At 54.7% G+C, this 13,601-nt stretch overlaps 4 protein-coding genes across 4 annotated transcripts; 2 read left to right on the top strand and 2 right to left on the bottom strand.

Moving 5' to 3' along the window:
* Window positions 1–308: 308 nt before the first annotated feature.
* On the top strand, window positions 309–1,466 carry G647_09735 (uncharacterized protein; the record flags this gene model as incomplete). The annotated part of the gene is made up of 1 exon (XM_008725728.1): window positions 309–1,466. The coding sequence occupies one exon, from the start codon at window positions 309–311 to the stop codon at window positions 1,464–1,466; it is 1,158 nt and encodes a 385-aa protein (XP_008723950.1).
* A 1,648-nt stretch (window positions 1,467–3,114) lies between these two features.
* Window positions 3,115–5,666, top strand: G647_09734 (uncharacterized protein; the record flags this gene model as incomplete). Its single annotated transcript, XM_008725727.1, has 4 exons — window positions 3,115–3,848; window positions 3,899–4,327; window positions 4,376–4,558; window positions 4,610–5,666. The coding sequence occupies 4 exons, from the start codon at window positions 3,115–3,117 to the stop codon at window positions 5,664–5,666; spliced, it is 2,403 nt and encodes an 800-aa protein (XP_008723949.1).
* Window positions 5,667–8,152: 2,486 nt separating this feature from the next.
* Window positions 8,153–10,057, bottom strand: G647_09733 (uncharacterized protein; the record flags this gene model as incomplete). The annotated part of the gene is made up of 1 exon (XM_008725726.1): window positions 8,153–10,057. The coding sequence occupies one exon, from the start codon at window positions 10,055–10,057 to the stop codon at window positions 8,153–8,155; it is 1,905 nt and encodes a 634-aa protein (XP_008723948.1).
* An 865-nt stretch (window positions 10,058–10,922) lies between these two features.
* G647_09732 (uncharacterized protein) lies at window positions 10,923–13,286 on the bottom strand (the record flags this gene model as incomplete). The annotated part of the gene is made up of 1 exon (XM_008725725.1): window positions 10,923–13,286. The coding sequence occupies one exon, from the start codon at window positions 13,284–13,286 to the stop codon at window positions 10,923–10,925; it is 2,364 nt and encodes a 787-aa protein (XP_008723947.1).
* Between the last annotated feature and the right edge of the window lie 315 nt (window positions 13,287–13,601).

The following is a 13,601-nucleotide window of genomic DNA, read 5'->3' as shown; positions in this document are numbered from 1 at the left end:
GCCATCTGGTTGGTGGTTGGTTGGCCTCGGTGTTAAGAACCTCACCAGCCACAAGTCACGAGTCAGACCCGGTGGCGACCGCTGTCAAGCCTCGTTTCTCACCAACCCTCCTCGACCGTTTGTAACAGTTCACTTCCCGCGTTCAATGCATTGTATCCGGCCGCTCATAGTCTAGAAAATCGGCATGATGGCTCCAGATCGGGGCGACGGAGCATGGTGGCACCGGGCGCTGCAAGAGCTGGCCATCACTGTTCCTTTGGTTCGTACACTGCACACTTCGCATTCGTTCGGAGTTTAACAATCCACAGATGTTTGGAGGATACTACATCATCAAATATGTTTTGGCGCAGATGAATCTCGATCCCGAAGCAGAGCAGAAAGAACAGAACCGATTACAATCCGCCGCGATATTGCGCCGACTCGACGACCCTAAGAGCAACCAACCGTCAACATCATCAGATCCCAGACGGCCACGAAAAGAAGATTTGCGCCTGACCCAATATGAAGAAATCATCTTGCAAGAGCTTGTGTTTCCAGAAGATATACCTGTGTCATTTGAGGACATCGGAGGCTTGTCGGACATTATAGAGGATTTGAGGGAGTCAGTGATATATCCTTTGACTTTACCGGAACTCTACGCCAACTCCTCCTCGCTACTGGCGGCACCTTCGGGGGTGTTGCTATATGGCCCCCCCGGATGTGGGAAGACGATGCTAGCCAAGGCGCTCGCCCACGAGAGCGGTGCCTGTTTCATCAATCTGCACATTTCGACGGTCACGAACAAATGGTTCGGAGACTCCAACAAGCTGGTCAACGCCGTCTTCTCGCTCGCCCGCAAGCTGGAGCCTGTCATTGTCTTCATTGACGAGATCGACGCAGTCCTGGGTACTAGACATAGTGGCGAGCATGAGGCGAGTGGAATGGTCAAAGCCGAATTCATGACACATTGGGATGGTCTGGCTTCAGCCAGCACTTCAGGCCGGCCCCAACGGATCCTGATCCTGGGTGCCACCAATCGGATCAACGACATTGACGATGCGATCCTCCGACGCATGCCCAAAAAATTCCCCATCTCGTTGCCGAATGCTTCGCAACGGCTCAAGATCCTCAAGATCATCCTCCGGGACACCAAACTCGACAAGGACGGTCTCGACCTGGAATATCTGTCAAGGGTGATGGCAGGAATGTCTGGAAGCGATATCAAAGAAGCCTGTCGAGAGGCCGCAATGACACCTGTTCGAGAAATGATACAACGACAGAGGCAGAGTGGACAGCGCATAGAGGACATGAGAGCAGGGGAGGTACGAGGTCTCCGCACTGCAGATTTCTTCCTGCGAGCTCGTAATCCGAAACCGGCCGTGGCCGAGAAGGGTGGGAAGGATGAGAAAGAATGGAGCACAGAGTCGTCGTCTCCCATAGCAGAAGATTTGCAGGAAGCCGTTGAGGAGATCGAACGACCAGACTGAGACGGGCAGCGTGCTGTTGCGGACATCAAAGGGGCTTTCACTTGGCATTACCAGGACTATCACGGGCGTTCCAGGCACTTTATGCCCAACGGAACTCGTAGACACTTCAGTAGGATTGTATGCTTCGCCGATTTTATGCAAACAGCCACTTGATCACACACACAGTAGTGCACGCTTCTGGGCGAGGAATACGAGGATAGCACAAGGGTCTTCGAAAATTGCTCGGAGGCTTTTCCCAGGTAGATCGGTGCTACCTCGAATCCGAGGTGCAAGCCGAATGCCTGCTACTCCATACCCCACACTTACCTTGGTATGGTATGTAGGCGGTATCACGGTCACCTGTTACTGGAGGGGCGGTACTGGGCGGTCACTGGGCAGTCACTGGCGACCTGCAGGGCCAGCCTAAACTCTGGTCCCGCCGAGTTCTTGCAACGCCTGGCACGCATGAATCAAGTGCGTCTTCACCACGATCCCGTCCATTTGTGTTTGACTTTGCTGTTGACCTTCGTTGTCGATGATTCCTTTTTACCCGAGAATTCCTGCCTGCGCTGTACTATTTTGGTCCTCTCCTACGTCTACCGCCTGCTGGTCTCTGTGTCTTTCGCACGGGATTCCGTGCAGTCGCAGCCATGAGTGATCCGAGCCCACAGTCCGAATCGCAGGCAACTTCAGCGCCAGCTCCGTCGCAAGCGGACAGCGAGCAGCCAGGCACGAACAAGGCACCTCCAAACCAAACCCCCGGTCACCCAAGCTTCAGAAGGTACGCTGCGATTACCAGACCCTTTCGCGACTCCGTGTTGCTAACGCAGTGGCCAGGCAGCGCGCATCTCGAGCGTGTGGTAAGCTCACCTCCGCCTCCGACCGTCTTGTTTGCAGAGTCGCGCATTACACGAATGGTTGAATGAGCAGCGGCAGGAGTCAAGATGGCTGCGTTCGTTGCGGACAAGAGAATGTCAGGAATGCTTACGCGGACATGGTCACCTTTATTGATTTTATCTGTTTGGAGCTCGCCGCAGACCGAGATCCTCGGTCCAAAAGTGGTGCCTTTGGTCATCCATCAACGCCAGGGCTGACCGCAAACATCGTCCGCGCCCAATGAGCATGGGGAATCAGCCCTCGAAGTGTTTGATGTCTATGGGCAGAAACAATGCTAACGTGCCGTCTTTACAGAAACGTGTCACGCTCGCAAAGTATGTGGCTCGACTGGTGTCCAGGTCGGGATCGGGTCGAGTGTTCCCATATCTAACACGTGTGCTGTATAGGTCCGATGCGATGCTGCGTCTCTTGGGTTAGTATCGTCCTGTCACGTCACCACTGTCTCTGATCTTGACCATTGTTAGGGTGCCATGCACAAACTGTGTGGCATTTTCCATCGAATGTCGAATTCCAGTTCCCAAGCGGAAAAGAGCCAGTGCTGCCCGAGCCAAAGATGAAGAGAGGTAAGTCAGCAGCTTGTCAGACGTCTGATTCGGTGCAATAAAGCATCCTATCATCCGTTAGCTCCCCAAGGAGACCGTCTGATGGGCTTTCCAGCGAGACCGGCGATTCCCAGCAAACGGGCACGCCTACGGACCCTCGTCTGGCGAGGCCAACGCAACCCAAGCCTACCGTCGGCTACAATTCTCCAGATGGCATTCCCTCGACCCAGATGTCAGAGGCTCAAGCGGCTCAACAAGCGGCCAACAACAGTACCATGGCGCAGTTCATGAAGCCCAAGTTTGCTCGGGCGCCGATCAAAGAAGCCGGGCGAGTAGCCTATCTCGGAGAGTCCTCCAATTTGTCGTTGCTGGTCCATGATCGACATGGCACGACAGACGTTGTGCACTATCCATTACCAGAAAACATTAGGGGTGCTCGCGCCCGTCTGACGGAGCCAGACCAAATGGAGATTGACATTCTCCAGCAGAGGGGCGCATTTTTGTTACCTCCTCGGGCGTTGTGTGACGAGCTTGTTGATGCCTACTTTCGATGGGTCGCTCCTATAGTGCCAGTCATCAATCGAAGCCGGTTTATGAAGAGGTACAGGGACACGAAGAATCCTCCGTCGTTGTTGCTGCTCCAGGCCATCCTGCTGGCGGGCTCCCGGGTCTGCACCAACCCGCAGCTGATGGATGCGACCGGCTCTACCACGCCGGCAGCAATGACTTTCTACAAACGTGCCAAGGCTCTGTACGATGCGAACTATGAGGATGATCGCATCACCATTGTTCAGGCTTTGATACTGATGGGCTGGTACTGGGAGGGCCCCGAAGGTAAGGGCCAGGCGTCCACCGAATTCGCCGACTATGCTCGGTCTAACATAGCAGCAGATGTGACCAAGAATGTGTTCTACTGGACTCGGGTGGCCATTGTAGTTGCCCAGGGCGCCGGTATTCATCGAAGGTATTCATGACGGGACGTTCTCAACGAAGCTTGCTGACAACCGGTGACAGCGTGGAAAGTTCGCAGCTGAGCAGACAGGACAAGCGTCTGTGGAAGCGAGTGTGGTGGTCTCTTTTCACCAGAGACCGCTCGGTAGCAGTTGCTCTGGGTCGACCGGTCTCGATCAACACGGACGACTCAGACGTCGAGATGATCACCGAGGAGGATTTCATCGAAGACGAGGGCGATCCGAACAACGAGTATGAAGCTGACCCGGTTCACATCCAGTTCTTCTTGCAGTATGTCAAGCTATGTGAGATCATGGGTCTTGTGCTCTCTCAACAATACTCGGTTGCCTCGAAGGCTCGGCGCACAAACGCCATCGATCTGACTCATAGTGACATGGCTCTGGCCGACTGGCTGCAGAATTGTCCCCGGGAGGTGTATTGGGAACGGTCACGGCATCATTTCTGGTCGGCACTGTTACACTCGAACTACTAGTGAGCTCGTTGCTGGATACCTCTGACCCTGGGCTAACGTAACCCCAGCACCACACTTTGCCTGCTGCATCGAGCACATATGCCACCAGCGACAGCCAAACCACACGATTACGAAAACGTCGACATGGCTTATCCCTCGAGAACAATTGCCTTCCAAGCCGCCGGCATGATCACGTCAATCATGGAAAACCTCCTGGCTCATGATCAGGTCAAGTACACGCCTGCCTTCATGTAAGTACCCGCTCCTCCGGCTTAAAATGGAGATACTCATGCTCTTCACAGAGTGTACAGCCTGTTCTCGGCGCTCATCATGCACGTCTACCAGATGCGCTCATCTGTACCGTCCGTCGTTGCTGCCAGCCAGGAACGCATCAACGTGTGTATGAACGCGTTGAAAGAAGTGTCTAAAGTGTGGCTTGTTGCGAAAATGGTGCACACCTTATTTGAATCCATTCTCGGCAATAAAGTGCTTGAGGAAAGACTGCAGAAGGCAACGGGCAAAAAGGCACAACGATCCAAGAACAACCCACGGGGCCCAGAGCAGAGCCATGCCAACGGCAACGCGAACGGCCTGGCAAACACCGCATCTGCAACAACGCCCGTACCCGCGCCCCCCACCAATCCAGCCAAGCGTAAATACGATGACATCGACCTCGTATTCAACGTAGGGCCGCCAGCTCCTCAGATGTCGTACGAACGGTCACGACCGCAAACACCCGCAGTCACACCATCACGCGAACTGCCTCAGCAGCAACAGCACGGTAATTACCTGGGTTCACCTCCATTGCAGAACGAACAGTATCTACCGCCGTCTAGATCTCGAGGAGCCTCTCGTCTGCCATCTCGAGGTCCTACAAGAGCGAACTCTCCTTTCAATGGATACTCTATCCCCGCCACGCCTCCAGACCTTTTCCTCGTCACACGAGACTCGCCCAACATTTCTCAGCAGCTATGGGAGAACTTCCAGCCTGACCAGCTCTTCCCTGACGGCACAATCGGGGACGTGGCGGGCTTCGGCAATAGTCCCGTCATGAATCATGCCGTCGATCCGCAATTGCAACAAATACAAGGCCAACAAACTGGGATGACGACGGGAGGCCAGCAAATTCCGCAAATAGACATCTCGGGTTCGGGACAGCAGCACCCTCAGGTATGGCCGCCAGGGATGTCAGGCATGATGGGTGCGGGAATGGAAATGCACGATAGTGACGGTTGGTCGACCAGTAGTATTGGGAATGCTCCCGTTGCGCCGACAACTCTGAATGTGGAAGACTGGTTCCAATTCTTCGGCATCAACGGCGAGATGGCCGGGATGGGTATGGATGGTGCTGGGCCTTGAGCCTTCTCATCTCACGGTGCTGAGGGCTGGCAAGGCGATGGCTTCTTCCGTCTGTCCCCAATACGTGAATAATTTGCCAGTATCTAGCATATGAGCACCAAGAATGGCATCTACTCCATCTGCACTGTTACATTGCTGAGACATGACGTCCGCGTGGACGAGTGGCATCGAGACCTTATTGTACGCCTGCGTGGCATTTCTTGCCATGGGTACGAAACACGTCAGCCGATGGAAGAATAACGCGCCCCTCTTCACCTGATGTTCAGTTGCTGCACCGCCCATGCGAATGGCCGTCAGCTCCATCTCGCCCTATTGGGTTCGTGTCCGTGATTGGTTCGCTTCGAATATGCCCCATCGGGTTTAGTCTGCGACGTCCCCAGACATCTGCTCCTTGTCTTGCTCTGGCGTTCGGTTGGCCACCCAATTTTTTGCCCAAAGTCTTTCAGGCTATTTCCTATTTTTGAGGGCCCATGTTTTAGCATTCGTATGAGGCTGACTGAGGGGTTTTCACTCAGGTGCTCGCGACCGGTACGCGACAGATACTCCATCCAACGTGGACATGGCGATGAAAGGCAAAAGGTAAGTTGACGTGTTGCTATGGATAGAAGTCACTATGTCGAAAACGTTCGCGTGGGGTGCGTACACAGATGAGAACACATGAAACGAAAAGGTAAGGGATGATTGATATAAAGAACCTCGACAGTCGTGCATGGGGGGGCACATGTCTGCACCATATCGTATCCATACAGCATCATCTGAGTCCATCACGTACCATCTCATACAGAGCAACCAAGGACAAGCGAATTCATCGACCCGGGCTCCCAACGTCAAGCGAGACCGATAATCAATTCAACGTCAAGCGAGACCGATTAATCCTTTCGAACTCGACGCTGCTCCTGACTCATAGAGATCATATTCTCGTTCAGCTGCCGCACCAGACAGGCAGGGATATATACCGACCGGACAAGGGCTACTTGCACCCCAGACTTCATCTATCAAAAGACACGCACGCACGCACCGCACCCTTTCGTTGAACCATTCGTTTCAAACAACACCGCCCTCCCTACCCAACGACAGATAGCGAACAAAGTCGAGCCTCCACACCCAAGATGCCCGCCTCCATCCGACCAACAAGCCTGTCTTATTCGCTCGCGGACTCGAGAAACAGCTCGACATTCAAGCCCGGATCCAGATCTTCCTCTTCCTCGCCTCCCTCCGAAGCCGCAACCGTGACCGCGACCGCGACCGCGACCGAAACGACGCCCAAAGCAAAGAAACACGGCTGGTGGTTCCGCGCCCGCTCCGCCAACGTAATGCGCTCGACCGACTCTGGATCGCGACGCATCATGAGCGCACCTGCACCCACACCCGCACGCGCATCCGCCCCTCGGCTACCGCCCACCCCGCTGGATGAAGGCATGTTCCCGCGCATCCTCGTCAAAGCCAAGACTAATTAAATTAGCCTTAGCTCTCGTTGCAAACGACGGCGAAGGACGGGGCCCCACCTGGGAGCTGGCCTCGTCCTCCCGTCCAGCGAGCGTCCGTTCCCTGTCGACCACGTCGGACACGTCCACGACCACGACGTCAACGCGGTGTGTTCGCTCCGAGGGTCACAGCAGCGTGGAAGGACTGGCTGCTACTGCTAGGTGGGATGCCGCGTTGGGGACGAGAGTCGTGCCGAGCGGAGCGGCGGGGTTCAAATGACGCGACGGTCAGGGCAGAGGATGAGGCCAAAGCCGAGGCGATGCAGAAGACACGCCCAAGGGATCTGGTTCACTTGATGGTCCTGGGAGGGGGGTTCCTGGGCATGTAGCTATAGCTACTGCTGCGTTGGACACCGTGGATTATGGGGAGTTTGACATTGCACATTGTATATTGGGCTATTGTCCTACGTACGCAATGGTACGGAACCCGATGGGAGTACCTTTTTGGCATACAAGTGTTAGTTGGAATGGATCACAGTACTACAGGTAATACCGGGGGGTTTGATGGGTGATTGTATCGACATTTTTGGCGGGCACTGGTCCTCAGTTGCTACAAGTACAAATTGCGATAGGAAGAGTTATGGTGGCTTTGAAGGCGCGTAGGTACAGTGCGAGTACGAGACAAATTGCGGTAGCAGGGTTGTTGTGGCTTTGAAGGCATGTAGGTCCAGTGCGAGTACGAGTAATTACTGTGCTACAGCAGGTACCTAGGTACTCCGTACACATACATCCTTTCCGGGGGGAGAAATCGTTTGATTGAGCCAGCCACCTTGTCGGTCGTGCTCCGTATTTCGCTCTGGTTCGCTGCATGTGCAAAGCATAGCACATCACATACAGGATCATCCATTTAATTCCATGCCGCTAAAAACTCCAGTGCGTTGCTGGTGTATGGTAATTGACCACGTGGATCTAGAAGGGGGCTGCCACGCCCTAGGTCTTCCACCCCTTTTCATCGGTATCGTCATAACTTGGCGCGCTGTAAATGGTCCCGGGTACGTAGTGTCAAGACTGTTTGTCCTTCCCCGACGCCGAACTTGCATATGCATTCCTCACCCTCCCTCTGATGGGGAAGCGCTCATTCAGCAGCGCTTCTTCGGTTGCAAAATCCGACGTCCTCGCCGTGGCCGCTGTAGGCGTGATATCCTTGTCCCTGCCCGTATCCCGGCCGCTACTAGGATCCCTGCTACGATCCGTAGGGACGGTCTCTGAATTTGTTTCCAATTCGATGAGGTCGCCCAGCTTGTCCACGGCAGCACTCCTATCCCGCTTCCCAGGGGCGCCGGCCATCGTCCTCACCCATCCTTGAATGGCACCGCTCACTTCTCCCGCCAGTCCTGAACTGCTCGAGTTCGAACGCACACTCCGCACGGAATCCATGCTCGCCCTTGGTGTAGCTCTCGAGGTCGGTGTTCGACTGAGGCCTGAACGAGGTATGTTTTCGGGCGGAGGCAGAAAGTCCGGAAAGTACTGATTGAACTTGCGGTTAAGGGGGTCGTCAGCTGGTCCAGGGCGAGACATCTGCGTTCTCAAACCACGCAGATCACCTACGCCGCCAGGTCCACGAAGCACCTCAGCGAAGACATTCCCGTTTCCTGAAGTGCTAGAGGAGCGCTGTCGGCCCGACGAGCCAAGGCGAGAGGCTGGAAACACGGGCCGTCGGACGGGCGACGCGTTCAAAGATATGGATTGTTGCGCAGCGTGCGTGGGCGGATGTCGAAGCATGTCGAAGGACGTCTTCGGCGTGGAGGCTGTCGATGAGGTAGTGAGGGTAGCATTTGATTTCTGCCGAGGTCGAGGGAAGTAGCCCAGTGCGCGGCGAGGCACGCGCAAGACCTCAACGGCTTCTTTGAAGTTGGGTAGCATTACCCAGGAGTCGTGCTTGAGTTCGGTGGCGTCGGACATGGAGGTGATGATGGACAAGGGCTCAGAAGTGAGAGTAGAAGACGCCATACTCGAGCTCGGGCGAGAAGGGCTATGGACGCCGTTGGGGGATGAAGCACCGTTTGGTTTCGGTTGATCTTGCATAGAGAGGTGTTCGAGACTCGAGTCGAAAAGATCTCTCGAAAGATACGGGCTGTCGACTTTGCGTCCCTTGACCGTAGAACCTTCTAAAGGGACCAGGACACGTGTTCTCGTCTGTATATTGTCGTTGGGCCAGAACCTGTTGACTTTTCGGAACAGGTCAGGAGGGCAGTTGTACTTGATGATGACACCGGCGAGCGTGTCCCCTTCCTCGACTTTGTGCATATAAACCAAAGCGTCATCACTCGTGTCCGTCTGTCCGCCTATAGCCGTGTCTGCGTCCGAATCACGCCTCTTAAACCTGCCCAGACTGTCACGGTTTTCTGTAGCACCCGCCATGAGAAGGGCTTCTCTTTTCTTTGCCTGGACCATGGCTTTCCGCTCTTCGATAGCGTCCCGGGCGGCACTCGCGGACGTGTTCATAGACGGGCCCCATTGGGGAGTGGACATCTTCGAAGTGTAGTTCTTGTCCTGTTTCATCCACAAGGGGGTCTTGAACGTGCCCACGTTCTTGTCCTTGGGAGGACTGGAGGTTGTGTTCCCGAGAAATGTGGATGCGAACCCCTGAAGGGAGCCCCATGGTTCCCATATACTTTGTTTATCTGCAGCAGGCGCCTGTGAACTCGACGAGGACCTCGTCTGGGGTTTGTTGGTTCGGCCAACTCTGGATTTGTCCGTGGACTTCGACCTGTTCAGCGCAGATTCATTCGGAGACACGCCTCGACTCGGGAAACGTGGGGGAGTAGAGGAGGTCGAAGTAGTGACGGCGGTCGACTCGGTATTCTCATCGTCAATGTATGATATGAGGCGACCAGTGCGAGGCCGGAGAGTCGAGGTACTGCTGTTGGTAGAGGAGTAGAGGCTTGATTGGGAGATGTTGCTCATGGCTTCCCAGGCTGCCGATACAAGACATCGAGGGTCGACGACATCGGGGAGCCAGAGTGCTTAGGTTGTTATCGCAGGAGTGCACGGAACCGCGTCGTTGACCTTCGCCGACGCCAGTAATCGCGTTTTGGTCCCAGGATGACGAGCACAGCTGTCGTGGGGACGACGCGAACGCGAGAAGGCTGCCGGTCTTCGCAAGCCAGATAGGGGACCCGAAACCAGAGTAGGGACAAGGAAAGCAACTGTGGTCTAGCAGCGAGGATTGAAGCACGTTGGACACCTGGAGGGGCTCTGCTGAACGCTTCGGAGTCCTACTTTGTGGGTGACAGCCGCCGACGTCGACCCTGCGCTAGCCGGAGTTCGTGGCGAGTACTGCGCTCTCTGCGATACATACAAGTACCCAGGAAATAACCAAATACATGCCCGTTTGGGGGCGACGAAGAAGGCCCTGGCACGTGCTGCTCTAGATGTTCACGTGCTCGACGAAGGTGCATGTGGTGATGATAATCAATAAAATGGATTTCCACTTCCTCTTCTACACCACCACAATGGCTATCACTTTGGATTCATGTGACGTTAGCTGCTACTGCTCACTCTTCATCCTTTTCTCAACCTCAGATAATCCCCATCTCACTGCACACTGCATACACATGCTTACCGTATCCCATCACAAGAAATGGCAGTTCTCCAAGCCACCAAACTTTGCACCACTGCACCGGGTGCCTCCGGATGCAAACAGCTGAAATACCTAAGAGAAAGTACTATGTATCAAGAAAAGGGGTAGTTGTGTTTCATCGTAGACGGGCATTGGCTGCAATTCCAGTCGTTCCCACTTCCAGCTGTACAATGCTTATCGGCTCACGATCTAGTTCCATCCCAAGCTGTTCTCAGCCATCACGGGCGGACTGATGTACGTCCGCCCACTCCTCTGAGAATTGCTGCGATCACTTGTTCTCGAGGTACGGCCAGCTAGACCACCGAATCGAGTGCCGTAGCTGCCTCTCGCGCCAGCCATGAGATTCGAGTTCTCGCCGGGACGGGCGCCGCGGTTTCCTGACTGCACGCTGCTTGATCTTTGGTGGCCAGCCTTGCGCTTTTTGTACCGACGGGCGACAAGGAACATTGCGGCTCCGTAGACAGCCGCGCCAGCGACAGCGCCGACTGCGATGCCGACAGAGGATGGACGCACCGGCGAGCTGCCCGAGTCATTGCTGCCCGGAGTGCCGCCATCAGGGGTACCGCTGTCGTCCGAGGTTGTGGCAGCAGAGTTCGCCGAGTTGACTGGTGTGCCGCCTCCAGCAATGGCAGAGCCAGGCAGAATGGGAATCGAAGGATCGATCATGCTCATGAGCGTCACCACAGACGGGTTCGGGTTTTGATAGAGCTCCGAGTTGGGATTTAAGAGATTCATGGACAATGTATCGACTTTGTCAGCTGGGATGAAGGCCATGGCCAACGTGGTGATGTAGTTCAGCGTATCCAAAGTGTTGTACGGCTGCAGGTACTGCATGACAACACGGTCCAGATCAAGACCCAGACCATGCGAGACACCGACGGGAAGATACGAAAAGATCTGGGACACAGCAGTCGGTGAGGAGACCACAAAAGCATAGTTGAGACCATAATTGAATCCCAGCTGGATCAAAGTAGAGTTCTCCGGAGCATCCGGCACACCTCCTTGAGGTTGAATAACGCGAGGCAGGGTCGTTGGAATCACTGCAGCGCTAGTTGAAGTCGACTTCGAAGTCATACTAGGGGGAGCTGTTGTCGCCGAGATGATGCTTGATTCTGGGGTCAAGACCGACGCAGAGTCTGTTCCTGTAGGTTTGACAGTATTTGTAGGTGGGATTGAAGATGTCAGACTTTGAGTTGTCGAAGGCGTGACCACGGGAGTCGTCGCAGGAGTAGTGGTGTTAGCGACGAGCGGAGGCACATTAGGAGTCGTTGTAGCAACAGTGGTGGTGGGTGTCTCCGTGGGTGTTTCGGTGGGTGTTACCGTGGGGGTGGTCTCCGTCGTCTTGGTGGTATCCGTAGGAGGAACAGTCACGGTGTTGTTGTTCGGGGTGTCTGTAATCGAAACCGTAGGGCTGATAGTAGGTGGTAGAGTAACGGAATCGGTGGGACTGATGGTTGGAGGTAATGTCACTGTGTCCGTTGGACTTACGGTAGGAGTTGTAACTGAGTCCGTTGGGCTGATAGTAGGTGAAACGGTTCCCGAGTCCGTTGCACTGATGGGAGGCAATGTGACTGAATCAGTAGGCAGAGTGGGCGATGCAGTCAGCGAATCGGTGGGAAGAAGTGTTGGAGTATCGGTTGGCACAAGTCCATCAGTGATCGAGGCCGTGAGTGATAGGAATGAGTTCAAGTCACTCGTCACATCAGCAGGACCGGAAGTCGTAGTAGGGGCTGCCGAAGTAATCACCGAGTTTGCTGAGCTCACTTCGGATGCGACCGAGGAAGCCGCATCGGCGGCAGACGACAGGGCAGAGGAGATTGATGCGATATCGGAACCGGATGCCGTCGAAGCAACGGACTGCAAAGAATTTGCGAGGGACAAAATCGAGGTAGCAGCATCGCTAGCTGAGACGAGAGCCGATGACGCCGCGGCAGTAATCGACGCCAAAACGTCCGAATCAGTTGTGCTCGTGGCAGAGTCCGTTGCTGTATCACTACTTGAAATGATAGAATCAAGCCCCAATGTGATTCCTCCTTCGTCCGAGCTTGAAGTGGCAGATGGTGTCCCTGTGATAGTCGGGGTATCCGTTGCAGTGGCAGTTGTATCTGTGTTGCGATCTGTCGGCACATCAGTTGCAGACGGTATGAACGCATCTGTAGCTGACGGCGAAGCTGTATCCGCAGACGTGTCTTCGACCGGTTGCGTGGCAGTATCCGTCGGATCAGCGCTTGATGCTGAGTCGGTGGTTTGCGCATCAGTGCTTGCTGGTGTTGATGTTGGGGTGTCGCCAGAAATGGCAGATGCTACCCCAGACAAGGCATCTCCTACCGACGAGATCAGGCTTCCCAGCCCAGAATCCGTAGAGCTAGAACTGGTAGAGTCGGTCGGAGTACTCGCGTCTGTTGTAGTATTGTCGAATGTGACCTGCCTCTTGACAACTCTCGGAAAGTAGTACCTGGGCTTCAAATCGGCACCTCGTCGGTGAGCGGGAACAGCATCCGCAAATGATCCTGCGACCACAGCAGCAAAAAGAGTAATGGATGAGATCTTCATCACGCAGATAGATGGCTTAAAGCCGGAGATCTGTAGGGTTCGTCAGCACAACCCTTGCCAATTCAAGACAATTCCCGTACTTGATATTCTCCCGTAAAACGAGCGTATAGGGTGAGTGTATATGTTCAAAAGAGTGGCTAGGATCAATTGATCCTGATCGGTTTTTTTCAACAAATGCGTCCCAGACGAAATCTTCGGGCTGATCCGTTTTCTCCAGTCAGTCGAGACCGTCGACTGTCACACTGATGGACAGAGTGCAGAGTGATCAGCCTTTGAGGGATAAGGTCGAGGGCCTTCTTTGTCTCTCGTGTCTGC

The sequence above is a fragment of the Cladophialophora carrionii genome, assembly GCF_000365165.1.
Source record: "Cladophialophora carrionii CBS 160.54 unplaced genomic scaffold supercont1.10, whole genome shotgun sequence".
In the NCBI taxonomy this organism is placed as follows: Eukaryota; Fungi; Ascomycota; class Eurotiomycetes; order Chaetothyriales; family Herpotrichiellaceae; genus Cladophialophora; species Cladophialophora carrionii.
Note: the sequence above shows the minus strand (reverse complement) of the source record. Positions and strands in the feature narration are given on the sequence as shown.